General features: G+C 47.6%; 1 protein-coding gene across 3 annotated transcripts in view; it reads right to left on the reverse strand.

Moving 5' to 3' along the window:
• Positions 1 to 25,802, reverse strand: part of RGS9 (regulator of G protein signaling 9) — a 68,582-nt gene that overhangs the window by 41,563 nt on the left and 1,217 nt on the right. For all 3 annotated transcript variants that reach the window (XR_004648158.1, XM_034789707.1, XM_034789708.1), the window contains exons 2-7: positions 13,749 to 13,845; positions 5,924 to 5,974; positions 5,657 to 5,763; positions 4,767 to 4,818; positions 3,561 to 3,619; positions 2,306 to 2,382 (exon numbers count right to left, since the gene is read on the reverse strand). Coding sequence is in view for 2 of the 3 variants with exons in the window: in XM_034789707.1 (XP_034645598.1) it covers positions 2,306 to 2,382; positions 3,561 to 3,619; positions 4,767 to 4,818; positions 5,657 to 5,763; positions 5,924 to 5,974; positions 13,749 to 13,845 (443 nt within the window). In the remaining variant the exon portion in view is untranslated. The remainder of the gene's footprint in view (positions 1 to 2,305; positions 2,383 to 3,560; positions 3,620 to 4,766; positions 4,819 to 5,656; positions 5,764 to 5,923; positions 5,975 to 13,748; positions 13,846 to 25,802) is intronic.

The following is a 25,802-nucleotide window of genomic DNA, read 5'->3' on the forward strand; positions in this document are numbered from 1 at the left end:
TTCACAAGGCTACATTCAGAAGGTTTGAGTGTGTGCTGCTTCTTCAGGCCACAGCTAAACTCTGCTATTTCTTGACTGCATGTCGTGCTGTCCTAACTTACAACTGACGATTGGTTGAACCCCACTGATATCAATGCAGGGTGCTAGTTTTTGAGTAATCCACCTCTTCCTGAGCTCAGCTGGGATTAGGTGTATTCTCTTCTGTTTGGCCTGACAACAATTTGTTAGAATTCCTCCCTTTTACCTGCACTCAATTCTGCCCCCTCATGTATGTCTGTTTCCTGTAACATTTCAGGTGCCTACAGTGTCTGCTGTTTACCGTGCGGGAGATAACTGTGATGTCTCTGACACCCATTTGTTTGGGGAACGGGTGGTTTTGATGGGAACTACTGTCCACAGAAGAACATAGCAGACACCATACAGGCCTGGAAGCTAGGTAGTCCTAGGTCTAAACCTCTGATCTCTGACTTGGGGTGCTAGTTCCCAATGCATTCACTGCATAGCGATGAACAAGTCACTTCCCCTGTCACTGTCTCAGTTGCCCCGAGTGAAATTTCACAGAGATGTTGGGAGGATCAGTGTTGGCTTTAAAAAACGCTCTGTGCATCTTTTAGGCTATGTTCACACTGCAGTCATGGAGTGTGACTGCCCGAGCTAGCTTCAATCTAGCTAGCTCAGATCCTGGAGCAGTGATGCCATGGTAGCATGGGTTTCAGCCTGGGCTCTACAAGCCTGCCCGGAACCTGGGTAATTACCAGGGTGACTAGACCGCACTGAAGCCAACACTGCCCCAGAGCTCCACTGCTCCAGCACCCTAACTAACAAGATTAAAGCAAGCTCGGGTATGTCTCCATGAGCTGCAATCACATGCCTGGACTGCAGTGTCGACATCCCCTTAGCCTGAGCCAGATCTGTACCAAACAGTGTTAATTTGTAGCAACAAACAGGAATTGACGGCATGTTTCCAAGAGGCAATCTGATAGATTCTGTTCTGACTTGCTTGACAGGGCCAGCTCCAGGCACCAGCCCACCAAGCTTGTGCTTGGGGCGGCACCTGGAGGGGGGCGGCGCGGTGCTCCGACCCCCGGGGAGAGCGGGGCCACGGCCGGGCTCGCCGCACTCCCCCCGGCGCTCTGGCCGCCCTCCCTCCCGGCGCCCTCCCCCCGGCCGCCGGGGGGAGAGCGGCGAGCCCTGGCTGGGGCTCGCCGCCCTCTCGCCGCCATGCCCCCTGCGCTCTGGCCGCCGGGGGGAGAGCGGAGCCCCCCGCCCTCCTCCCAGGGCTCCGGCCGCCCTCCCCCCGGCAGCTGGGGGGGAGAGCGGAGCCCCCGCCAGGGCTCGCTGCCCCCCCCCCCCCCCCCGGGGGGGGGGGCGGCCGGCAGCTTTTTTGCCTGGGGCGGCAAAAAAGCCAGAGCCGGCCCTGTTGCTTGATGCAATTGTAATGCGGAAATGCAAGTGCTGGGGTACCAGGCAACATCTTATATGCAAGGGCCTAGATGCCTAAAGGTTGAGACAGGAATCCAGGGTTAAGCCCCTAAATAAAAGTGGCCTGATTCAAAGTTCAAAGGTGCTGAGTACATACAGCAGAGAAGACGGCACCACAGACCTCATGCTGGCTGTCGGCCAGGCCACTCAGATGGTGATTCAAAGAGAACCTTTTACAACTCCAAAGGGTCAGGGCCTGATTCGGAAATCCCCACTCCAGCAAAACCGGTATTGAAGTTGCTGGAAGCTTTGCCTGAGTAAGGTCTTTTGCACGGCAGGATCCAGCCCCGCATTTTCAACAGAAGTTGTAACAGAAGTAAAGGCAAAAACCTACTTTTGCATGTGCAATGAAGCATTTGCAAAGAGGTATTTGCACATGCAAGAAGGGTATATGCACACCCACACGTGCTCCTTTGCATATGTAAACCACACTGCAACTCCACATTGTGTGTAAGCAAATTTAGTTATACTTGTGTGCAAGAGCAAATGCAGGTGCAATGGGAGAGTGTGAATTTGTGTAGGCCACTGCCCACTCCCTTGAAAACTTGGGCTAAAAATTCTCAGTTAAGTGTCAAACGAATAGCAAGTATCAGGCTACCCCCTGATACTTGAAACGAATAGCAGGTCATGTGTGGAGGAATACAGTTCATATGGAAACAGTTTTCACCTTCACGTTCCCAAGGGACTGTTAATAAGCAGCTGTAAAATTGTAATTTAATATTTTTAATTGAACTCTATTATTTGATTGCACATCAAGTCAACACCCCATAGTCCCTCATGCCCCCAAATAAAGAAGCAGGTAACAGAATTTGAGAGAGCTCACCTATACTGCTCTTTGGCCTGCATAATAACAAAATCCCATTTGTAGTTTATTTTTTTATTTAGCAAGTTGTAATGTTCCTGAAATTAAAAAATAAAAAACCAGTTAGTACAAAATTATGAACAATTGTGACAGACAACTCGCAATTTCCTGCAATATGCTTGGAAGACTAAGTTTATGTATTATTGCGGGCCAGGATTGGATGTAACTTCTCTAGAGGAGAGATGTGAGACCTTGGAGTTCAAAAGACTACACTGAAAATGTAGCAGATAAGTATGGACTTCTGGGACAATTAGAGTGAAGTGTATTTCTTGGGGAATCCCCAGGGAGAAGTTAATGTGAATTCCCCAGCTCTGGTTATGCAAAAACCAGCCTTCTGAAGCTGTGCCCTGAAGAGAGGGCCATTGTCTGCTGATTACCTGTTACAGACGGCCAAGATCAAAGGTCTGAGTTGTATAAAAAAAATGGCTGTACTGCGCAGACTTTGGGTCTCGTTTTGGGTGATAGATGGATGAATTTGTAACCACGGGGAAAACAGCTTTATGTTTCGAAGGAATAAAACTTACCAGAGTCAAAGACTGGAATCAGGGGGTGATCTCTGGTAAGCTTTCTAGCATGCGTGTAGGGTTTTTTTTTTTTTTTAATTATTTTAGTATGTTTGCTCTGTAATGCTTAAATGTGCTTGCTTAGAAGGCAATGGGTGGTGACGTATATCTGCGGGAAATACACGGGTCATCCCCCTCGGACAGGAAGCAAAATGCAGGCACTGGACTTTTAGGCAGTCTGGCTTGTTGGGGATATCACAATGTAGGCAGGGACCTATGCAGCCTTAAAATTCCCAGTCAGGAGGGAGGGAGATGGGGGTCTCTGCCCAAGAGAGGAGACAGCTGGGAGCCGGAAGCCTAAAGTGATGGACCAAAGAGGGTGAATACAGGTGCAATGGCTCTGAAACTGTGACAACACCATTCAGTTCAGAACTTTTGGTTCTCAACATGCAGAACATGATAAAAACACGCCCTCCTCTCTGAACTAAACAAGGGATAGGCTGGCAATTTGAGCTAGAAAAACTGGGTGGTTCTGAAATGAATTTACTATGAACTACATTCACTCTGAATACTTCATTCCAACCTTTTGGAGAGGGTAACTGCCCCACTAAAATGATCATTTACTGGCAGCCCTTTGTCACTTTCCACCCTCCAATCGCAAGAGCAGCTGGCTCGGAGCTGGCAAAGGCACAAACAATAGAACGTCTTCCTACCTTTTCATACTCCTCCAAAATCCCTTTCCTCTTAATATTTTTCTTTGCTAGGTAGATTGCTGGAAGAAAAGCAAAAAGGTTCAGTTACAAGGCAGATCAATAAAGCTAGTCCCTGGAACTGGCGAGCTGACCCTATGACAAAGAGTGGACCATTGTCCATCGTGACATCTTTCCCAGACACAAGCTCCGATCTCACAGAAGCCCACTCAAGAAAGAGGTCCTTAGAGGCTACAGTCTGTCAAGGATGCTCCACCTGTCAATACAGAAGTGCGAGAATGGCTATCCTGCCTCACTCTCGAGCTTAATGTGGTTGATTATGCAGTAATATGCCAACAAATTGTGCCTTCCTTAAGGCCTGGGCCAAAGTACATTGGAGCCAATGGAAGGGTTTCAATTTGTCTTCAATGGGCACTGGATCAAACCCTTAAAAAGTTAGGAATATTTTTTTTTCCAATTGGAGGGCAATTTTGTTGTTGTTCTAAAGCTTTTAAAATATTTTCTTTTAATGTTTAAAACCAAACTGGGTTATTTTCAGAAGGCGAGGCCTTAGGATTCTAGGACAAATATATAAGGTACAAAAGTATCAGGTAAATAAAAGCTGGTGACCTAGGCGTTGGGAGCAACCCCACAATGAACAAATCAGTGTGCACAGGCGCCAACTTTCCTTGGCGCCGGTGGGTGCTCGCGCCCCCCCCCACCCTGACTCCGCCCCCTCCCTGCCCCTATTGGACCCCTCCCCAAATCCCCGGTCCCGCCTCTTCCCTGAGCACACCGCATTCCTCCTCCTTCCCCCTCCCTCCCAGCGCTTGCGGCACGAAACAGCTGTTTCGGGTGCAAGCACTGGGAGGGAGGGGGAGAAGCAGGACTCGGCGGCACGCTCAGGGGAGGAGGTGGAGGCGGTGAGCTGGGGCGGGGGATGGGGCAGGGAGCTGCCGGTGGGTGCAGAGCACCCACCAATTTTTCCCCATGGGTGCTCCAGCCCCAGAGCACCCACGGAGTTAGCGCCTATGTCAGTGTGTACCCTAAAGCCCATGAGCAGCCCTATAATAATGAACCAAGATGATCAACCCAGTCTGCATAGCCAGAACAGCAGGACCTAGAGAAAACAATTAAGATATCATCAGCATCCACCCCTATAGGGGAGTGTACTGTACATCCTCACGCTCCATTCAGCTTTCACGGAGTAGCTATAATGTTAACACTTACCATAGTCGGTATCATCTGCTGCCCACTGCTGGGTGGGCCAGAAATATGGTGTCTGCAGAAAGAAGGCAAAAACAAAACCTCCGTTTTCATGTAGCCACCATCAGCTGCATCTAGCTCTTTAAAATCATTACATTTGTTGGTATCCTATTGGCTACGTTGTATTTTTGTGTAAACAGAAGGAGGAGGGAGTCACCTGCTTTGCAAATATGCTACAAAAAGAAGCTTATCATTCCCCACACGTCTACCATTTAAGGGGCTGAATCAACACACACACAAAATATCCATCTTCTTAGCTCAGCATACGCAGTTAGGAGGATAAAACAAGGCTATTTTTGTTGTTGTTATTAAATCAGGTTTAATGGAGTGTCAATTACATATCCACTTCCTCTGCTTTGACAATCAGTTATTGTTAACAAGGTGAGACTTTCAAAACCATGCAAGCTTTCAGAACATCAAAGGGCATGCTTATGTCTTACTTTGCAATGTTCTCCTTGATATTGTCAAGATGCTGGAGCTTGGATTGGGGAACATGAAGGGAACCAGACAACTGGTATTAATAACCTCATTTGAAAACTATATGATAGTGCCCTAATCTCTCATTGTATGTGGAGGCAAGTCCAACCATGAACCATGATCCTAATTGCTTATCACATCCTGTTTCTACAGTGTATTCTATTTGCTCATCATACTGTCTCCTGAAATTGTTCCAGTGATTTCATTTGCTAGTGTACAAGCTGCCAGGGAAAATACATTCAGAAGGAACCACTGGCGTTTCGAAGCTACAAGGAAAAGTAATTTAATTATACCGAAGCACAGAAGCCTCCGTTTCTAAGCCAAGATGTAGGGTACATTATGTCCAGCCAGCGTTCTCTGTCTAAGATATGACTTGCCTGAAATCTGTAGAGGCTGCTATCTGTTTTGAGGGTGAGGTTTTTCGGCTCCTGCAGAGGGTAGATGTATCCATACTTGACAATTAGATTCCCCAAGTTTAGTGCCTCTAAAAAAAGAGAAGTCAGATATATTGATGATACAAAGAGACTGCAGCAAATTTCAGAAACAACCCACTACCCAGGAGAGAAGAACGTAGGTTGCATCTAACAACGAATTATAGTTTCACGATTCAAAGCTATAAAAGCATTAGATGGTTACGCTCCTACCTTCCTCAACGATTTTCAGATGCTGGATAATCCACTGCAGTATATCACTACCTGCAAGGCAAAGAAAATACCAGACACTATAAATCAGAAGTGGTGTGCAGCCCACAGAGTCCTGCACTACAGTCATCATCTCCAGTATGGAGATGGAGGCTGTGAAGACTATAGGTCCTAGCATGCCAAACCCTATCTTAAGCCAGGCAACTGGCACATATTAAAAATTAAGGCAACTGCACTGCATTCCCATTTATTCAAAGCAGGTGTGACCCACAGGCTTCTGGCCAATTGCCAGTCCAGCTCTTGGTCGGGTGGTAAATGTACAGTCAAACCCATGCAGTAAAAAGGGATCCTGCAGACTACAGCAGGCCCTTCTCAGTTATCACACTGTCCCTTGAGGATGGTACTTGATCTGATGTTTTCCCCTTGTCAAACTGATCTCACCCGTTGGTCTTCTCAGCATTTCCTGTGTCACTCAACTAACTTGGAAGGACTTCACAGCTAACTGGAGAGCAGAGCACGCTCTGAAATGATGTGAGCACAGCGCCACTGGAAAGTAAATTGACCATGCTTGGGGCAGCGGGGGAGACTAGAGCAGAGGAGCCCAACGACCGTAGCTCCTCTGCCCTACGCTCCTACAGCCCCCACAGAGATGGAAACCCACGAAGCCACCAAAGAGGGGCTGCTGCTGCAAGTCAGGGGCACCGGAACGGGGGGGGCAGAGGGCCATAGCCTCCCATTTTAATCATCCCTAAGGACAAATGATGGGGGGAAAGGGGGTGGGGTCTTAGGGAAAAGAGGCTGTGCGGGAACCGGGTCTCAGGGGAAGGAGCGGGGCAGGGGGAAGGGGCAGAACAGGGGCTGGGGCCATAGTTCAGGTGCCGGTGGGGCCCCCCCCCACTGTTAGGAAGCTTCTGCCACCCCTGCTGCAAGTGGGATAAGAGTCACCCCTCTGAAGAGAGATGACGCCAGGCCTACGCATTATTAAGCCCTCAAAGTAGAGATTTAGTGGGACTTCAGCGATCCATAGGCCTCTTGTGCTGGTTCTCTGAATAGGGTGACTTTCACCCAAGGGAGAGCATGCCACAGAAGCAAAATACCCACATCCTTCTGTAGGTCTAGCCTTGTCTGCTCATGTATGCAGAGAGGAACATGAGGCCCCTAATCTCCCTGTGGCGTAATTGCTCCATGTGTACATGACCGATAATAATACACACCTGTTTCCTTCATTCATGGAGCGCTGAAATTTACCTCAGTGCAGAGGGCCAACAAAAGGCAAACACAGTAAAGTCCCACTTAAACCCTAAATGGTGCATTATGACAGGGTGTACCAGGCCTCCTCTAGCCTGACACACCCACCCAACGGAAGAACGTCACTTGGGAAAGAGGAGCAGTGAGTTTAGTCCTTCCAGCACTGCCTAGAGATGCCACACAGGCTCTAGTACCAGCAGAACCAACCAGACTGGATCCCCTCCCCAGCGGCTAGACGGGAGAGACAGAGGCAGCAGCCAATCAGGATCCATCAGGTGAGATAAGAAGGCTTTGCCTGCTTCTTCACGGGGTGGATGCTGGTTGAATTTGAGGCAGAAGAGGAGCTCTCTGGTTCTAACCCAAAGCTCCCAGGCCTGGGTCAGGGCCTAGCAATCTGACTGCACCTTCAGCTGAAGCGTGCAATGAACTGTTTATTTTCTGTTGTGGAGTTGAATTGCCTGGGTGGTCATTTTCAGTTGAGTTTCAATTCACTGCTAGGGGCTTGCTGTTTGGGGAGGCCTTGCTCCTAGACAGCTTTGACGTACACAGGCCATGTTTGGGCTGAAGTGGGACTTGACAGAGGGGGTGAATTTCAGCCTAACGGCTGCGAAGTACTTTGAGATCCTGAGATAGAAGCACAATGGAAGGGCAAAGTACTATCACTACTTAGATTGTAAGCTCTCTGGGGCTGAGGCGGTCTCTTTTGGGGGCCTGTCCAGGACTAGAGCTCCTAGGCACTATGGCAACACAAATAACAGTAATTGCCCTTTACATGAGGCACCCAGCCAGTCTCGGCACAGGGTATTTTAAAACATCTTCTAGCTGCTGCTATTGTGCCTTTAGAGATCTCCAAAAGCCTCCATTTTACAATTCATATTTCTGATGGTTTTTAATGACTATCTTTCTGCAATGACCAAACAAACTCTTTTATAAAGACCAACAATTTTCAGCGTAGCTAGTGAGACTCCACATCAAAACTCAACATAATTGGAAATGTGAAGTGGATGTGTTCTTTGTGAAGGTGAACTCATAGGGAACATTGTATTGCCAGCATGAAAAGGAAGGGAATGCTCATCAGGAATCACACAACTCAATTAGAATCCTTACTCGCAAATTAAATTGAAGCATATAGAAACAATTCAGGTTTCAAAGGCTGGAAATGTATAACTCAGTGATATAAAAAGCATTCATGAAGCCAAGTTGAAAGGGGATTTATCGTTTGAATAGAAATACATTCAGTAGGCAGGGAGGTAGAAGGCTTGGGGAATTGGTAACGGGGAACAGAGTAGAGCTGGTTAAAAAATGTTTTTCTATAGGAAGTTTTAGGGAACAAAAATCTGTTTTGCAAAATTTTCCATGAGAATTTTTGATTTTCAAAAACAACATTTTCACTGAAAATGGTTTTAAAAAACTAAAAATGTTTTCAGTTTTTTAAAACCATTTTTGTTAACAAAAATAATTGTTTTTTTATTTAAATGTTTGGATTTAAAACCAAAAAGCCAGAAGTTTTTCCTGAAAACTGAACCAAAAAATGAAAATGTTAAAAACTGTAAGATTTTGGTTATCAAAATATTTTCAGTTTCTATTTTTTAGACAAAATTAAAAAAAAAACTGAAAAATTTCAGTCAAAATTAAAATTTATATTTTTCACTTTGGTCAAAAAGCTATTTTTGTCAACAATATATTTTGATCAAAAAATATCAACCAGGACTAATACAAAGCCCCTCATTTTTAGGTCGGCATAGGTTCAAATCTAAGAATTGTTACCATCTGCTGGCCATGTGACATGAGTTTTGTGGGCCTCTGTCCAGACATCTCCATCACAAAAAACGCCATCTGAACTGACACTAAATGGCTAGTCCTATGCAAAACCAAGTATGGAATGGGTCATGGAAACGGAACTACCCTCTCATAGCATCAGATGACAATATCAGCACCACTTCTCTCTTATCATGATGGTCAGGGAGTGGTAGTGATGGACTTTGAAGGGGACCCAACTCAGTCACCCTGAAGGCTGGTGGCTGTAACAGGGACCTCAAAGGTGTGGGGTGTTAAGGAAAGAAATGGGGGGAGGGATCTTCCAAGAAGAATCCCTCCTCCCTAAAAGAAAATGTGCCCAGAAGAGCTGTTCTTTGGAAACCATGAAGGAAGTTGGTGATGAGATGGTTGTAGGGGCATGTGATGGGTCAGGGTGGCTGTGTTAGGTATTTTGGTTTTAACTCCTCGCCCCTGCACAGGGGGGCCACATGAGGTCTGGGAATCATTTAAACCTCAGTGATCTGGCTTACATGGGAGGTAAGCGATGCATAGGTCTTGTGCGCATTTTCCACACAGGGGTGCATTTCTCCCATGGGAATTCCCTGGCGTATGCAATGCATGTGCTTTCCTGTCACCTGCTCTCATAGAATGGGCAAAGGTGTGTCCAAATGATGTCACTGGGGGGCAGGAGTAGGCCTGCAGCCCTAGAAAGAGTGTCTGGGATAAAAAGCGTTCAATGATGAAAGAAAGACAACCTTCACTCGGCAACAGCCTGTCTTCAAAGATAAACCCAAATGCACAGAGCACAGTTCTGCTGTTGCTGCTTTAGAAGGCCACCTCTGTTAAATAACTGATCTTTGCTAGCCCCTGGAGTCGTTTCACTGGTTACTTGCTTTTGCAAATAGTACCAAGTGCTTTCTCTTTCAAAATTCCCTTTGAAATAAATTCTGTCATTGAGTTCAATGGGGGTTAGAACCTAGCTTCTCTGTCAAGCGTGGTCAATAAGACATATCAGAGGGAAGCCAAGTTCCATGTACTGAAATGTACTTCAGCTTTCAAAGGCCTCTCAAGGTGATATGGCCTGTATCCGTCAGCCATACACAAAGTCAGCGTCAGCCTCCACTAGCCCTTTCATTATCTTCTGAGGAGCAAACAAAACTCTGAAGCTCTCGCCATTTAAACAAGGCCAGGCTAAATCGCATTCGGTCCCTGATCAATTACTAGCCTCTCTCTTCAAATGTCACCTACAGCTGCGGATTGAAATGTTGACCTTTCCTGACATTATACGGATTACTTTGCCTTGTACTAGGAGCCTGGAGCTTTTATCCCACTGACTGCTTCCTTAAATAGATCAAATTAAAAGATTATTCTGTCACTCCTACCTAGAGAGCTCTGTAAGTGCTCTCCCTAAAAGACACAAATTAAACATGGGTGACTATCTGCCTTTTGCAAAGAAATTCTGAAACTTTTTAGGGATTTGGCATGCCCCTATGTAGTTTACTGAACACGAAGAGCCAAGTTCTCTGCATTGCCTGCAGTGGAGTTGTGCCCCATTTACACCACACACTCGAGTAACAGTGCTATTGGAAGATGTAGGGCTATATAGATGCTATACTTCTCTTCACTGACTTTGTGCTACACCTGTTTAAGCAAACAGAGGGTCTGCCCCATAGTGTGTAGAAGGATAGAAGGTACGATCTAAGAATAAGATTGACGGCCAGGACCTCCCAAGTTCTGCCAGCTATTCCCTGCCCTGACACCAATTCCCATTGTGCCCTTGAGCAAGTTACTTAACCTATCTACCTCAGTTTCCCCATCCAGAAAATGGAGAAAGCAATATTCCCCTACAGATCTTCAGGGCCAAATCCTCCTCTCAGTTATCCCTGTGTAGCCCCAGGGCATCACTGGAGAGAAGGATTTGGCCGAGAAGAACTGCAGGACTTTCTGCAGTCCTGGGTTCCCAAGGGCTGCAGAAAAGGCAAAGCGAGAGCAGAATTTGGTACAAGGTGCGCAAAGCAGTGAGTATTTATAGTGTAATATTCTTCTGATGGTTTCTAGGAGAGGGAAGTAAAGGTGTTGATAGTGTATTTCCAGCGACGTGTGAAAGGAGCTGGCACACACAAAAGGAGAGTGTGTTCGTAGCTGACGGTAATGACAAACTTGGCACATCAAAGCACAGCTACCTGTCTGCTTCTTCTTCAACCTATTCAAATGAGGAAAAGCTGTAATTTAGAGGCACTGAAGTGGGTTGAATATTTTGCTCCTCTCCAGTGAATTCAAGAAAAATGATTATTACCAGAAAATGCTCAAAGGGGAGATTAATTGGTTGCTATTCATTTCTAAAACTCCGTATTACAGTCTCGTATCACTCTGCCCATTTTAATTCTTTCTGGAAATGTATATCCAGATGTGATGGGGCACACTCTCATCGCCTGTTAGATGTGGAGTTAAGAGCCAGTGAGTGCACCTATGACTGACTGATGGCCTCCTGCCCAGTGGGGGGTGGAAGTAGGTAAGGATCATTAGTACTTCACAAGGAACTGGAGGAAACTCAGTAGGGAGGAGACTGCAGAGGGGACAGGATTCTCCTGTGGAAAGAAACCCCCAGAGAGCAGGTCAGGCTCCTGTCAGAAGGGAGCCCTGAGGTAGGGTCAGTAAAAGCACTTCAGAGGAAGCTGAGAGGTGGAAGGATGGTTCTTCCAGCGGAGAAAGGAGGAGCTAGGAGGACCTGGGGAGAATCCAGAGGCCTGGGAACCAATGGGAGGCTGCGTTAGGCACAAGCTGTAGGAAAGCAACATGGGGGAGGTCAGAGAAAGGAAGTGGCCCAGGGAAACAGCAGCAAGTCTGAAGAAGCTGACCTACCTGCTCAATACAGGGTTCCTGGGCCAGAACCCAGAGTGGGGAGTGGGCCTGGGTTCCCCCACCAGTCCCTCAAGAAGGATCATGCAAGCCCACTGGAAGCAATACTGAGCTCGGGGTGAGGCTGACGACTGACCCCAAAGGATGGGATGGAGGCTCTTTTGTATTGGGTTGTCTTGTGAATTTTCAGTTGGACCTTCTTGTTACCCTGGAAGGGGACTGAACTTAGTGACTTGACCGGAATGCTGAGCCACGGAAGACCCAGCAAGAGACAGACGGCCTGCAGGAGATGCCAGGGACAAGGACCCATTGCAGCATTATACCCTGACACAAGGGGACGCGACAGGTGGAGAGTACATGACCTTACGCCATAGCTATTGAAGATCTCTCCGAAGTAGGTATGTAACAAGGGTGGAGAAGGGAGCAGCTCTTCAGTTCTGACACAGTGTGACTTGTCAAGGCCATATGAGCAGTCATTTGTTCTTAACTAGGAATGACCTTCCTATCTGCTGCTTTAAGGGCTGGGGTGAACTCCTGGTCCCATTTAAGTCAATGGGAGTTTTGCCATTGACTCAGTGGAGCCAGGATTTCAGCCCAGATTCCCAAAGATGGGTGCATGAAACAACAGGTCTATATTTGCAGACACTTCTCGTAAGTGGGCAAAATGTCTGATGTGCATGCAGAAATAAGGTATTTGTACAGGCACATGGCCCATTTTAGGCTCCTATCTGGCACACACTGCCTTGTCTATCCTAGAGGTTTAGAACATTCGTTAGAATGTATTAGTAATATTCTTTTAAACCAGCCTGGCTAAGGCGTTTCTGCCCAGCCTACTCAGAGTTAATCCCCTCTCAGGGGGTTAATTGTATATTAAATGCTCATTTGCGCTGCACTTGTTTGACAGAATTCTCAGCACTCTTTACACCGACCAATCCAGCCTGTAACAAAGGAACAATATTCCTCCCCAGTGATGGTAAATGGAGAAAGGGTCTTGATTTTTATCCCTAACGAACAGTGGCCTCCAACAGTGCTGGATGATGAATAGTCGTGTAAACAAAAGCTAACCAAGAATTTTAAACAGCCTGTCTAAAAGCTCCTTCCCCTCTCAGCCGACCAGCCTGTAGTCTCCTCTCTCATTGGATGGCATCATTTCACTAGTTCTCCAATCATCCATAGAGTGTCCTGGGTGGACAAAACCTGTCTTTCCGGTGTAAACAACAAGCAGATTTTTTATTATTAACAAAACTCTCTCAAGTATTCTGTATGCATCCCAGAGTGAGAAAATAAACCGGGAGGAGGGCGAAGGGCACAAGCCCATTTTTTTTCTTTTTTGCCTGAAACCACCAGCATACACGACAGGAGCATAGCCACGGGTGGGCCTGGGTGGGCCATGGCCCACCCACTTACCATCCAGGCCCACCCAAATTGCACCCAGACCATCTCCCCGGTGGGAGCGCCGGACTGGTTGGTGGAGTGGGGCAAACCCCAGTGCCCGGACCCCGCTCCCTGCACCCAGATCCTGCTCCCTGGCAGGAGTGCTGGGCGGGCAGAACGGGGAAAGCCCTACCGCCCGGACCCGCTCCCCAGCGGGAGCGCCAGGTGGGCGGACAGAGCGGGGCAAGCCCCCGCGCCCCAACCCCATTTCCATGGCACGGGCGCACAGGGACTGCAGTCAGAAGGGGTGGGAGGGACCCCCACTTGTCCTGGCCCAGGCCCCACAAAACCATAATCCCCGTAAGTGGAGGTGGCCCCCCGTCATTGCCCGCCCACCCAAAAGTGGGCCCCACCCAATTTTCCTAGCCTAGCTACGCCACTGATACACGGTGATGGGAGTCATATAAATGCTTGTAAATAGAATAATAGTAAGAGAAGCCAGTTTTTGGTTTATTACCATTTGTATGAAGAAACAGGCTCTTCTCCAGAGGCTCAGAAAAATAGCAGGGTAGTGCCATTGGCATCTTACCTGTCATAGCATGTGGGATATTTGTGATCATCACCCTCTGAGTGTGCATTTTGATGCCAGTGTCTGGATTCTGCATCTCCATGAGAAGGGCTTCGATCTGCAAAGCATGATGGGTATAAGCAGTTTTGTGAGAACGAACAGGAGGGCAAAACAACAGCACAGCCTGACCTGGTCCATTTTGTAAAGGCAACTAATCCAGACTAGCACAAAAGGAGAGAATTAAGGGGCTGGGCTCACTCCCCCACCCCCATCCTCTCCCTCTTTCATAGAAGCTGCTTATGTGAATAAGCTACTTGCACAGGCACACTAGCCCCAGTGGGCAATCCCGCCTCAAAGTGCCATCTTGCAACCATTCCCTGCTAGGCTACCCCATAGGAGAGGCACACGCCTGTGATTAGCTTACCTGGCCCCTGGATGTGGCTGTTCCACACGAATTCGCCTAAGAGGGAATTCAGCTTGGCTTTTTCAGGAGAGATATTGACCAAGGACAAACTACAAACATTGGTTCCTTTTTGTTCTGCTAGCAATTTGCTGGGGCATCAAGAGAACTGTTGCAATACCAGTGGGGGTGAATAATAACCCGGCAGCTAGCTCCATTGCATACCTATCCCCTTTTGCTTAAAGACTAACTTGAAAGTGCATCACTCATGGGGTGAATTAGCAAAGGTGTCCACACAGACTGGGGGAAAGCCAAACCCAAGACTGTCTGTTTCAGGGCCTGCAGAGAATAGCTGGGGTGGATTTTTAAAATACAACAGCAGCAAAAGTACGTTCCACTGCTAACGGGCTGTGCAAAAAGTGCAGGCCAGTTGGAGCCTGACGTCAAAGAGAGCACAGGGTGGCCAGCACCTCTCAGGCAGCACTCAGCATCCAGCAGGTTAGGAAGATGGCTAAGGCGTCCTCCTTTTCTTGACTACAGAAATAAGGCACAGCTCTGAGCAAAAAGGCAGCTTTGGGGTTCTTCCTCCCCTTTTTGTGGACCCCTGAACACCACTCTCCTCTCACAACAGTGAGATCACCAACAACCCCATGGAAGCAAGTGGAGTAACAACAGTGTAACATGCCTATAAGTGAGGGGAGAAACGGGCCCATCCTGCTGCTATTCTGAAGCTCTTATAAAGAGAATAGCTCACTCCTGCACTAATACTTAGGCCCAGGTCCTCAAGAGTATTTAAGCACTACCTCCCACTGATTTCAATGGGAGCTGAAAACAATGGGAGTTATGTGACTAAACACCTTTAAGGTTCTGGGCCCTCCGGCATGATTTTTAAAGGTACGTGAGGCACCTAAAGATGCAGATAAGCTCCCAGGTGCCCATCTGCATTTTCAGCCATCTAAATACCTTTGAAATCGTCCTCTCCGCCCTTTTTAAAGACTACAAAATAATGTTTTTTCCCTTTCAAGATTTGATTTCCTGTTAGCTACCAGACTTTGCTCTGAAGATGGAGGAAGACAGAACAATTGCTCTGAGGAGAGGAAAGATGGTCCGTGCTTAGGGCATTAGCCTGTGACTTGGGAGACCTGGATTCAATTCCTTGTTCTGTCCCAGACTTCCCATGTGGCCTTGGGCGAGTCATTTAGCCCCTCTGTGCTTCTGTTTCCCCCCTGCAAATGGGGATAACAGCACCACCCTACCTCCCAGAGGTGTTGTGAAGAAAAATACACTGAAGATGGTGGGGTCCTCTGACAGTGTAGCAATGGGGGTGTAGAAGTACCGAAGATAGCAGGCGTGCAGAAATCTAAAGGTGCAATGCACAGAAAACAAGACCATGACAGGTAAGTTACAGAGCTGCGAACACCACAGTTCTGACCCCTGCGCGTCCCAGCAGCTTCAGTGGGAGCTGTGCCTTTCAAGACCTGGTCCTTTGAGCCCATGTTCCATTTTGACCCCTCGTGTCTGGAGTGGCTGTACAGGGCTCTCAGCATCTCCCTGCTGGGCCTTAACTAGTCAAGAGCCAATAGCTGGTTCACAAAACCCACTCAGTCTTCTGGTGCAGGATGTTCTCTTTTCCTAATGAGCAAATAGCTCCGGAGACTTGTAGCTTTCCTACCCCTGCTGAGCACCCTCTGGTCATTTAAGAAATAACATATATCAAAAGAAACAAGCGAGACAAGCTAGGGAGCTACATCGGGTGGTGCCTGCTGATTCGGCTGCAAACTGCGCACTTTGCTGATCAAAACTCAGCAGGTCTTTTCCTCTTCTCCTAAGGGAACCGGCTGCTTATTAGGGATTCCTAGAGATTAGAAGTTGCCATCAGCACCAGCTTGTCAGCAGGAGCAAGAAGGGCTGTTTAAAATACAATGAGGACATCTGCTTTCTTTTCTGCAGCTTTGTCACATTTTGTAACATGATTTTGCCCAGGAGTGCTCTCTGGATGGTTTTCATTTTGTATATATTGAAGCCACATCTTGGCCTTGGTCCACGGGTGAAGGCTGCCACTGAGATCAATTCACAGCAGGTGAAATTTACCACAGCGCAAAGAGCCAGCACAAAGTATAAGTACAATTGAAGACCCTCGTCAGTCCTATTTTGAGCGGATCAGTGGTTCCTAAGACCTCTGCATAGGGGTGAATTTCATCTCTGGGAAAGCCTCCCTGGTCTGTATTTGGGAGGCCATCAACTGTGAAGAGGAAAAGCAGAATCCTGAACTCAGGACTCGGGGAAGGAGTTTATTATTTGTTTTATGGTAACACCTAGGAATCCCAGTCCCAGTCCAGGGTCAGGATCCCAAGATGCTAGGCACTCTACAGACAAAGAACAAAGCAAACAGTCCCTGTCCAAAGAGCTTACAGTCTAAGTGCAGGAGGCAGCGAGTGGGAAGCAAGCGGGTGGGAAGAGGAGGTAGTACAGTGAACAGAATTTTGAGTGTCAGCTATTTAATCCTCCAACTCGTTACCTGCTTGGCTTTTTCCCCTTGCTTGGAAATCCTGATAAGGAGAGGCTTCTGCAAGTCAAAGCAGCCTCCAAGTGCTAAACGAGCAAGTGTCTCTGGAGCAATCTCCTGCATTGCTGAATATCATGAGTCACCAGCCCAGCCCCATTGACATCTGGCTGCAGCACTCAGTTTTGGTCCTTGGGGGCATCCCCAAATACAAATGATTAAACTCACAATTTCTGCATTCCATCTTCAATACAGTCACTATGTAAAATCCCTTGGCTCAGTGAGGTTTTATAGCTCATTGTTGTGGCTAAGTGGTTGATACAGTAGCTTATTCAAATGCTTAAGGGCACAACTGTCTTCGTAGGCAGGTTAGTTCTTGTTTCATGACATTGGCCACAGCTTTCATTATGGGGTTGAGGTTTGGGGCTGTTTCATTTTTACTCATCAGTGGGTTCCAACTATTCCGGGAAATCAAAAAGGGACACAGAAAACAAATGAGTTTGAAGAAGTGTCCCAGGCTATCTGGACCACAGTGTAGGAAACCTCCAAGATAGCTCTGGTGGGCTCGAGAAGTCTTCTTCAACATGATCTCCTCTGATTGCTCCTTTTCTTCCATCTGGCATTTGTGTTTCCTTGAGAGGGGCGTGTTTCTACAATAATATAGCATAAAAACCCCCTGCAGATAGCCACAGGAAATAGAGAAGCATGTTCCCCTTATGGAGGCGGAGGTGTTTAATGCTGCTTCAAAGTATAGGTTTGTTTCCTTGCAGAAAAATAGCCTTATTGGAAGGCAATGTATAGAAATGGAATTTTTTGTCCCTGTAGGATTGTCAGTTGTATTTCAAATGCTCACCTCCTGCTTCAACTCTTGTATTGTTTGTATTACAATAACACCAATAGGACTCCACCAAGATCAGAGCTGCATTGAAGTAGTCACTGAACAAACACATAATAAGAGACAACTCCTGACCTGAAGATCTAAATAGTCAAGAAAGGCTTTAAGGGTAGGAGGAGATACAGGGCACAGAGAGGTCAAGATCACACAGCAACTCAGTGGCTGACTGGGAGTGGAACCTAAGTCTACAGACTCCCCGCCCAGTACCCTAGCCACTACACCACACTGCTTGTCCTACCATGGTCAATATAAAACTACAATCTCGTCCCTTAACAGTTTTCCCTCCCCACACACATTCCCTTTCAGTTTTTCAGAAAGGTTTACAGTAGAACCTCAGAGTTACAAACACCAGAGTTAGGCTTGGTCTACACTATGAGTTTAATTCGAACTTAGCAGCGTTAAATCGAATTAACCCTGCACCCGTCCACACAACGAAGCCATTTATTTCAAAATAAAGGGCTCTTAAAATCAATTTCTGTACTCCACCCCGACGAGCGGAGTAGCACCAAAATCGATACTGCCGTTTCGAATTAGGGTTAGTGTGGCCGCAATTCGATGGTATTGGCCTCGGAGAGCTATCCCACAGTGCACCATTGTGACCACTCTGGACAGCAATCTGAACTCGGATGCACTGGCCAGGTAGACAGGAAAAGTCCCGCGAACATTTGAATTTCATTTCCTGTTTGCCCAGCACAGGAGAGCACAGGTGACCACAGAGAGCTCATCAGCACAGGTAACCATGCAGGCCGATAATCGAAAAAGAGCACCAGCATGGACCGTACGGGAGGTACTGGGTCTGATCGCTATATGGGAAGAGGATTCAGTGCTAGCAGAACTTCGTTCGAAAAGACAAAATGCCAAAACTTTTGAAAAAATCTCCAAGGGCATGATGGAGAGAGGCCACAATAGGGACTCAGAGCAGTGCTGTGTGAAAGTCAAGGAGCTCAGACAAGCCTATCAGAAAACAAAGGAGGCAAACGGTTGCTCCGGGTCAGAGCCGCAGACATGCCGCTTCTACGCTGAGCTGCATGCAATTCTAGGGGGGGCCGCCACCACTACCCCACCTCTGACCGTGGATTCCCATAGAATAAGTGTGTCCACATGGAGTTAATTAGGAAGAGTTAATCAGGAATAGCTATTTCTGAATAACTTTCTGAATAGACAAGCACTTAATGTCATAGGCTGCTAATGCTAATGGAGATGTTTCGCTCAGGGCCTGTGTAGCTGGAGCAGAAGGATCTGAATTCCACCATCCCTGCTGTCCCCAGGATATTTCAAGTGGCTGTACTGCAGTGAGCATCACAGTGCCAGGCCAGAAGTTCCAGGTGGCCAAGGATTTGCTCCAGTATCAACTCAATGTTGCCCCTCGTTCATTAAACAGATGAGTTGAGAAAATAGTTCCCTGCTCCTCTCAGATACACTTCAAAACACTACTAAACTCGGAGTTATGCCTATGCATCGGCCTGAAAGAACAGACCACAATCAATTATACATTTTTGATGCTGGAAAATGAACTCTTGGGATATATCCACAATACAGATCCCTTCCTCTTTAAAGGCATAAAGTGGATGGACTCCCGCCACTGGATTACTGTGCTGTTTGCCATGTGTGTACTCCCTGCACTGTGCCTAATTGACCTTTGCTTATGCAAACAGGATTGACTTTAAAGCCAGGTGGAGATAGGCTTTGGGATTACACAGCAATTCCCTTCAGAGCAGACATTTCCAAATTCCAACACCTTAACCCAGGATTCAAATGCTGTTTGCGGAGTGTTTTGCCTGTGATGGCAATGCATTCAGAGATGAAGGGGTTGAACCACGTTCTCACACCAACCCCCTCATGTCTTTCCTTAAGACACACGCTCCCAGTAGACTCTGTATGACGCCAGCACCCACTCGCAGTGCTCTAATTAAACATCTGCCACCTACTCCATCAGAAATGCTTGCCCAACTCTGCTCCCTCACGCAGCCTTCCCTGCTCCTATTTGTAAAGAACACACTCCCAGCTCCAACTTTTGAGGCAGTAATGCACCCTTTCATCTTAATCCCAGCATCATCCTGCTAATTTTATTCTTTTCTAGGCCTGCAATTAATAATCACATTTCGAGACAGGGTAACAAAGTGCTTTTACAAACAGTACACAGCTTGTTAACCCACTGAAACGTTATTTAAAAAAAAAAAAAGTGGAGATGGAAAGTGTGTTTCCCTGCAGTCCTCTCGCACGCGCCCACTGCACACTATTGCTCTTTTGCTACAAAAATCCTACCCGCAAATGCTAACCAGCCTGGAAATTAACAGCCTCTGCCACACAACCCTTCTTTGATCAAGGTTACCCCACACCACTGTAACATTGCCGCCTCATGAAAGATATACGCAAAAGTCAAAATAACATTCATACCTAGCCCTGTTCATCAGCAGAACTCAAAGCACTTTATTTAGGAGGTCCATAATATCATCCCCTCTTCTGAGGCACAGAGCAGGGAAGTGACTTGCTCAAAGTCACCCAGCAGGTGAGCTAGGAATAGAAGCCAGATCTTCCAAGTTCCAGTCCTTTATGCTATCCACTATACTGCCTCCCCTAGAGCCAGGGTGCACAACCTTGCCAGACTACTGTACCCCTTTCAGGAGTCTGAAACCTGAGCCTCCACCACTCAGGGCTGAAGCATGTTACTTGGCTTCATGGAGCCCTTTGTGGCATGGGGCCCTGGGCAATTACCCTGCTTGCTACCCCCTAATGCTGGCCTTGCACTTGTGACTCCCTCCAAACCCATCTTCGCCAGGTTGAGAAACACTGATCTAAATGAGTTGACGTACCACTCAGAAGACCTCTGCATACCCCCAGGGGTACATGGAGAACCACTGCCCTAGATGATGGATTGGAGAGTATAGGACATAGATCCCTTAGACATGAAATGGGATTTTTATGCTCAACTGGTCATTTGTTATTTTGTCTTATGCATGAAAAGTCAGCCCCTCTGTGCTGCTCCATCAGCCCCACTCCCCGCTCACTCCTTCTCCTGCAGAAGATGTGCTATGTGTCAATGCGTTTCTTAAGAGATCTCAATGGTTTGGGACCCAATTCTATGTCAGTTCCAGGGGGAAGGGCAGAGCAACGTCTGCCAGGGAACAATCTGAGAGTCTGTCTCCTCCCGTCCCCAAGAGGTGTCAGGCCCTGCTCCTGTACATTTCATGGAGTTTAAGCCCAGATCATCTAGTCCAGAAGTTCTCAAACTTTTGTACTGGTGACCCCTTTCACATAGCAAACCTCTGAGTGCGACCCCCCCCCTTATAAATAAAAACACATTTTTATATATTTAACTCCATTATAAATGTTGGATGCAAAGTGGAGTTTGGGGTGGAGGCTGACAGCTCGCGACCCCCCCAGGTAATAACCTCACAACCCTCTGAGGTGACCGACCCCCAATTTGAGAATCCCTGATCTAGTCTGACTAAAGCGCAGCTCCACTCATGTCTAAGCCCTGGAGCAAGAATTCTACTTAATGTCTGAGAATGGCAAACCCAGATCAAATACAGCTCTGAGACTGGGAGGCTCCGAAAGGACGATTTGAGGGCAAAAGGCTGTGGAGAGAGTTTGATCTGAAGGAATTAAAACCAAAGATGGAGCTGGATTGAAACCTCCAGTTCTGAGCTCGGAATCCAGGAGTCAGGCCTGTTTCTACTTAAACCATTCTTCCAGAAGACGCTAGAAGGGGCTTGAGAGACCAGCTTGAAATGGAAGCAGAGGGCAACAGGCAGGCCCCATCCTTCAGCCCTATCTACATATGAGTCATGATGCAGCTAACACAGAACCGAAGGGAAATGTACATATCCCACCACCAGCCTGAGGCCAGCTGCTGCACAATGGTGGGCCAGGTCCTCGGCGGGTGTAAATCACTGAACGGTGCCAATTTACACCTGCTGAGGGTATGGCCTGAAGCATGTGTAACTGGGAGGGTTTATTTCTTAAGCTCGCTTCACTGCCTAACAGGCTTTCCTGCCACAGCACTTCTGAGATGGTTTATGAGAGAAAAACGCGTAAATAAAGAACCCCAGCAGCTGTCACAGCACTTCCCATTGCCAGACTGTGCTTTAAAACAGCCAAAACTCATGCCTTGCCTTCTCCAAGGGCCATGCCTGCCATACGCCATCCGGCACACGTGTGTCTTGCTGAAGGCTGGGATGAGTCGGTGTTAGAAACTCCTGTTACCAGGTGTTGGCTTACTGGCAGAGGAACCTACAGAATCCTTCCCAAGGATAATCGCCCAGGTCTTTGTTGTCCTTCGGAATCCCCTGTGCTCCTTTCGCATTAAGCTTCTGACATGCTAACTCTTGTCATCACCTGCCTTTGGGCCTGATTCTGATCCCACGGACACTGGGGTAAAGCAGGAGTAACGCCAAGAGACAGACACTAGAGTAAGTGGATCCAGATCAGGCCCCGTTTTTTCTCTTCTTCCCCTTCTTAGTCCCTTATTATCTTCCCTCCCCCTTCACTTCCAGCTCTTTGGGGATTTTGGTTCTCTCCACGAACCATCTACTGCAGTTCCTCATTACAGACAATCCCTTTCATCTACAATATCACCTCTCTCAGACCCATATCCCTCCACTGGCTTTTGTAGCCTCCCATTTCTTCTCTTTTCCTCTCCTCTTTAACCTACCCTCCATTTTTCTCACTTTTATTCTTCGCTGATGGTAACCTCTCAGCTGGTTCTATACCAGTAACGTGACAAACTAGCACTGCTCCCTGCTGGATGGAATCAGAACTGCTAGACTGTGTGTCATAGACCTGATAGTGCCAACAGCTAATGGAGATTCATCTTAACCTCAACTAGTAGAGGCCTGTGCTTTTTGGAGCAGGAAGGGCTGAGTTCTAGCCCCACTGTCGCCCTGAATTTCTGAATGACCATAGCGTGTAAGGAGGCACAAAACAGAAAAGGCTAAGAGGACACTACACAGAGTGGAGAGCGTCAGAATGTAAATACTTAGGGAAGGGATTTAACAGCGTCTCTTTAGCCTACCACTTAAAACCCTATTGTAAACACCACAGCAGGTGCCTGGCACTGCCAGCCTCCTTTAATACGGCAAAGGAAACTCTCAAAACTTGATTATTTCACGCTTTACACTTCCAGGGCACCTTTTGCCTGAGGAGCTCCGAGCGCTTTACAAAGGTGGGTAAATATTGTCCCCACTTCACAGAGTGGGGAACTGAGGCACAGAGAGATTCTGGCTCACATTTTCCAGACTAGACTCTATAATTTTTGGGCAGGTCTGATTCTGGGTGCCCAAGTTTAGACACCACCCAAAACCCTAGGCATGGTGACTTCCCCTCCCCCCACATGGGGGGAGGGAAATGGGGTACTGCTCTCTCGACTTCCTTCCTCCTCTTCTAACCAGGCAACATCATCAGCCAAACCGTTTGGTAACAACCCCTGAGGTCAGGTTACTGCACTGCCTGTTGGGGATCTGGGATGGATTATAAATTAGATCAGAAATGAAAGTGAGTTTCACTCAAAGCCAATTGCCCAGTGGACATTTGTTCATGTTCCAGGCCTAGAACTAGACCCGCCGGACATTTCTATCCTAAAAAACCAAGCAGGAGGATTAAAGCAACTAAACCCAAAAATCATTCAGTCCAAAAAAAGGGCACAAACCCTTTACTGGCTGCTTTAATTGGTGCTGCTGGTGATTCCTGTAGAAAGCTGTTTGCCCTCAGTTTTAGCAGAGCTGTTGTGGTTACTCACAGCACAAGTAGCAGCAGCGTGTGACCCGCATTTGCTTTCTGGATGCATTGCTACAGCATGTTGCTACACACCCCTATGCCTGGAGCATGACAGCCCAGCTCCCTTGCACACAATTAGCTTAGTGGTGTCATTTAATTCACAACCAACCTTGCGCAGCGTGAAGCCAGTTCAGAGGAGCATCAGTTGCATGGCGAAGCTACAAAGCTCATGCGTGGGGGAAGATAATCCGTTGTCACATACGCCCCACGTTGTGTACATTTCAGTAACAAGCTGATGGGCGGCCCACACGGGCACCGTCAAAGGCGCTAGGATTGCAACTCCCACGCTGCTACCAGGACCAACAGCATTGTGACATCAACAGAAAATCCCCTACGCCCGGCTGGCCCAAACACATATGTGGAGAATATGTGATTGGTGTGGGTGCCAGCTGATGGCAAGGCACTTGCACAGACTTGAGCAATGAAGGAAGACTTTATGCAGTATCTCAGCTTCCTATGGGCTTGATCCTGCAAGGTGCTGAGCAGACACTTACCAAGTATCCTCAAGTCCCGCTGTCAGTGAGATTAAAGGTGCTCAGCACATGGGCAGCGACTGGGGGGGCACTCCCCCCCCCCCCAAAACTGTATACCAGTCCCGGTGCAGGCAGCAGAGCTCATGCTAACTGCAGAGCGCCCTTTCTGCACCAGAGCTACAGTGAGTGACAGAGCCCTGGTCAACTGACTTGGGCTCACAATACAGGGCTAAAAATAGCCGAGTTGATGTTCTTGCTAGGACTGGAGCCCGGGCTCTCGGACCCTCCGCCCTCCCCCAGGTTTCAGAGACTAAGCGGGAATGTCTCCACTGTTGTTTTTAACCCCGTAGAGCAAGTCCAAGTCAGTTGACCCTCACTGCTGCAGGGTTTTCTTGCAGTCCCCTGACGTACCCTGAGAGTCTTTCCATTGATTTCAATAGGTTTTGGATCAACCCCAGGTGAGCTGAATGGGAGTGCCCTCCAGCAGAAATGCCAGAACCTGTGCTCAATATGTCTCAGGTACTTATCGCTGTGTTTGAAAAGAGCTACCCTGTTTCCCCGAAAATAAGACAGTGTCTTATATTAATTTTTGCTCCCAAAGATGCGCTAGGTCTTATTTTCAGGGGATGTCTTATTTTTCAGAAATGAAAAATGCCTTATTATCGGTGGATGCCTTATTATCGGTGGATGCCTTATTATCGGGGGGATGCCTTATATTACAACGAGAGGCAAAACTGTAAGTAGGCCTTATTTTCGGAGGATGTCTTATTTTCGGGGAAACAGGGTAGCAGCATTTGCCAGGATAGCTGTAAATTAGTGTGTACTAGTAAAGCTAGGCATAGAAGCCTCTGTATGAAGCCTCAAGGAAACTTCACTGTCAACTCTACATTGGTACAATAGTGGTCTGATTCAGACTGGTGCGGAGCGTCGTCACCTCCAAGTGATGCCAGTGACACCGCTCTGTATGTGGGGGATGGAACCACTGAAAGCAGGCTTTCCAAACACTGGAACAGCTACCAAAGGTTGGTCTTACTTCGTTTAAAAATGTGTACTCCGTATTCGGACCCCCAGGTGATAATAAAGGGCCAGATTCTGCCACCGTTGCTTATGTTGCATAGCGCTAAAGTCATGACTAGCCTCATGGATAATGATGCATGGCCATACATAGCCCAATATAATAATACAGTATACTCCTATTCATCCAAAACCCTGTTATGCAAACCTCTGCATTATCCAAATCCCTTCTTTCTCCCCTGTGCCGCTTATGCTAGGGGGACAAGGAAGCGATTGGGATAATGCAGTGGCTTGGATATAGAGCAGAGACCCCCAGCCAGGAGTGTGAGGAGGAGGAGCCCCTGGCCAGGGAGGAGGCCACCCTACTGCTGAATGGTTCCTGCAACACAGTGAGCAGCCTGCAGCCCCGCTGTCACCAGACTGAGTGAGCGGGACAGAGCAAAGACCCTGGCCAGGACTGCAAGGAGGAGGACCACGCTGCAGGGGAAGTCACCCCGCTGCTGAACGGCTCCTGCCCTCTTGATTATCCAAACTCCCAGATTATCTGAACAAAATCCATGTCCCCCCCTGCTAACCAGATAATCCAGAGTGTACTGGCATTCACTGCACCTATATAGCCCCTTCCGTTTTAGAATCTCAATGCACTTTGCAAAGGTTGATAAGCAGCATCACTCCCATTTTACAGCTAGGGTCACTGAATGCTGTGCATTTGGTTTTGTTTTCATATATAGGCCAATTCTCTGTACCTCCCCATCACCTTCAGTAGAATTTCACAGAGTACAAATCAACCCCGAAGTTGGCCCACTATTTTTTCTTCTTGACAGGACAGAGCTTCTCTGCCAAAGCCACTAGAAACAAACAGCCCCAAAGGAAGTATTGTGTGTACCTCCTTCAGCGTGAAAAGCGCAAGTGTTAGTTGCTATAGGACTCACATTGAGACTGCATAAATTCACACTCCATCTCATCTCACCTTTAAATTTGTGTTCCCACCATTTCCTCCTGTTGGGATGTTTAC

The sequence above is a fragment of the Trachemys scripta genome, chromosome 14 (assembly GCF_013100865.1).
Source record: "Trachemys scripta elegans isolate TJP31775 chromosome 14, CAS_Tse_1.0, whole genome shotgun sequence".
In the NCBI taxonomy this organism is placed as follows: Eukaryota; Metazoa; Chordata; order Testudines; family Emydidae; genus Trachemys; species Trachemys scripta.